The sequence below is a fragment of the Merops nubicus genome, unplaced genomic scaffold (assembly GCF_000691845.1).
Source record: "Merops nubicus isolate BGI_N331 unplaced genomic scaffold, ASM69184v1 scaffold18101, whole genome shotgun sequence".
NCBI lineage: Eukaryota > Metazoa > Chordata > Aves > Coraciiformes > Meropidae > Merops > Merops nubicus.
The window spans coordinates 19,436-19,726 of NW_008589213.1; the positions used below are offsets into that span (position 1 = coordinate 19,436).

The 291-nt window shown below is 60.5% G+C and overlaps 1 protein-coding gene across 1 annotated transcript in view; it reads left to right on the plus strand.

Annotated features, from left to right (window-relative positions):
* Positions 1 to 291, plus strand: part of LOC103781807 (transcription factor SOX-13-like) — a gene marked incomplete at its 3' end in the record, with an annotated part of 2,846 nt that overhangs the window by 2,278 nt on the left and 277 nt on the right. The window contains 2 exon segments of the mRNA XM_008949531.1: positions 19 to 87; positions 250 to 291. The exon segment at positions 250 to 291 is cut by the window's right edge and continues 115 nt beyond it. Of these exon segments, the coding sequence (XP_008947779.1) occupies positions 19 to 87; positions 250 to 291 (111 nt within the window).

Sequence of the window (291 nt, forward strand, 5' to 3'; positions counted from 1 at the left end):
ATGTCCCCTCTCTGCCAGATCGCCAAGCAGCAGCAGCAGCTCATCCAGCAGCAGCACAAAATCAACCTGCTGCAGCAACAGATCCAGGTAAAGGTGGGGGGACACCTCCCCATGTCCCCCATCCCATCCTGAGTGACTCCAGTCCCCTCGTGTGTCCCCTCCCGGGGCCAGGCAAAGGGGTGGCACCCACCTGCAGTGTCCCACAGCAGTTCTCTGGTCTCTCTGCTCCTCTCCCCATCTTCTCTCCAGCAGGTCAACATGCCCTACGTCATGATTCCTGCCTTCACCCCC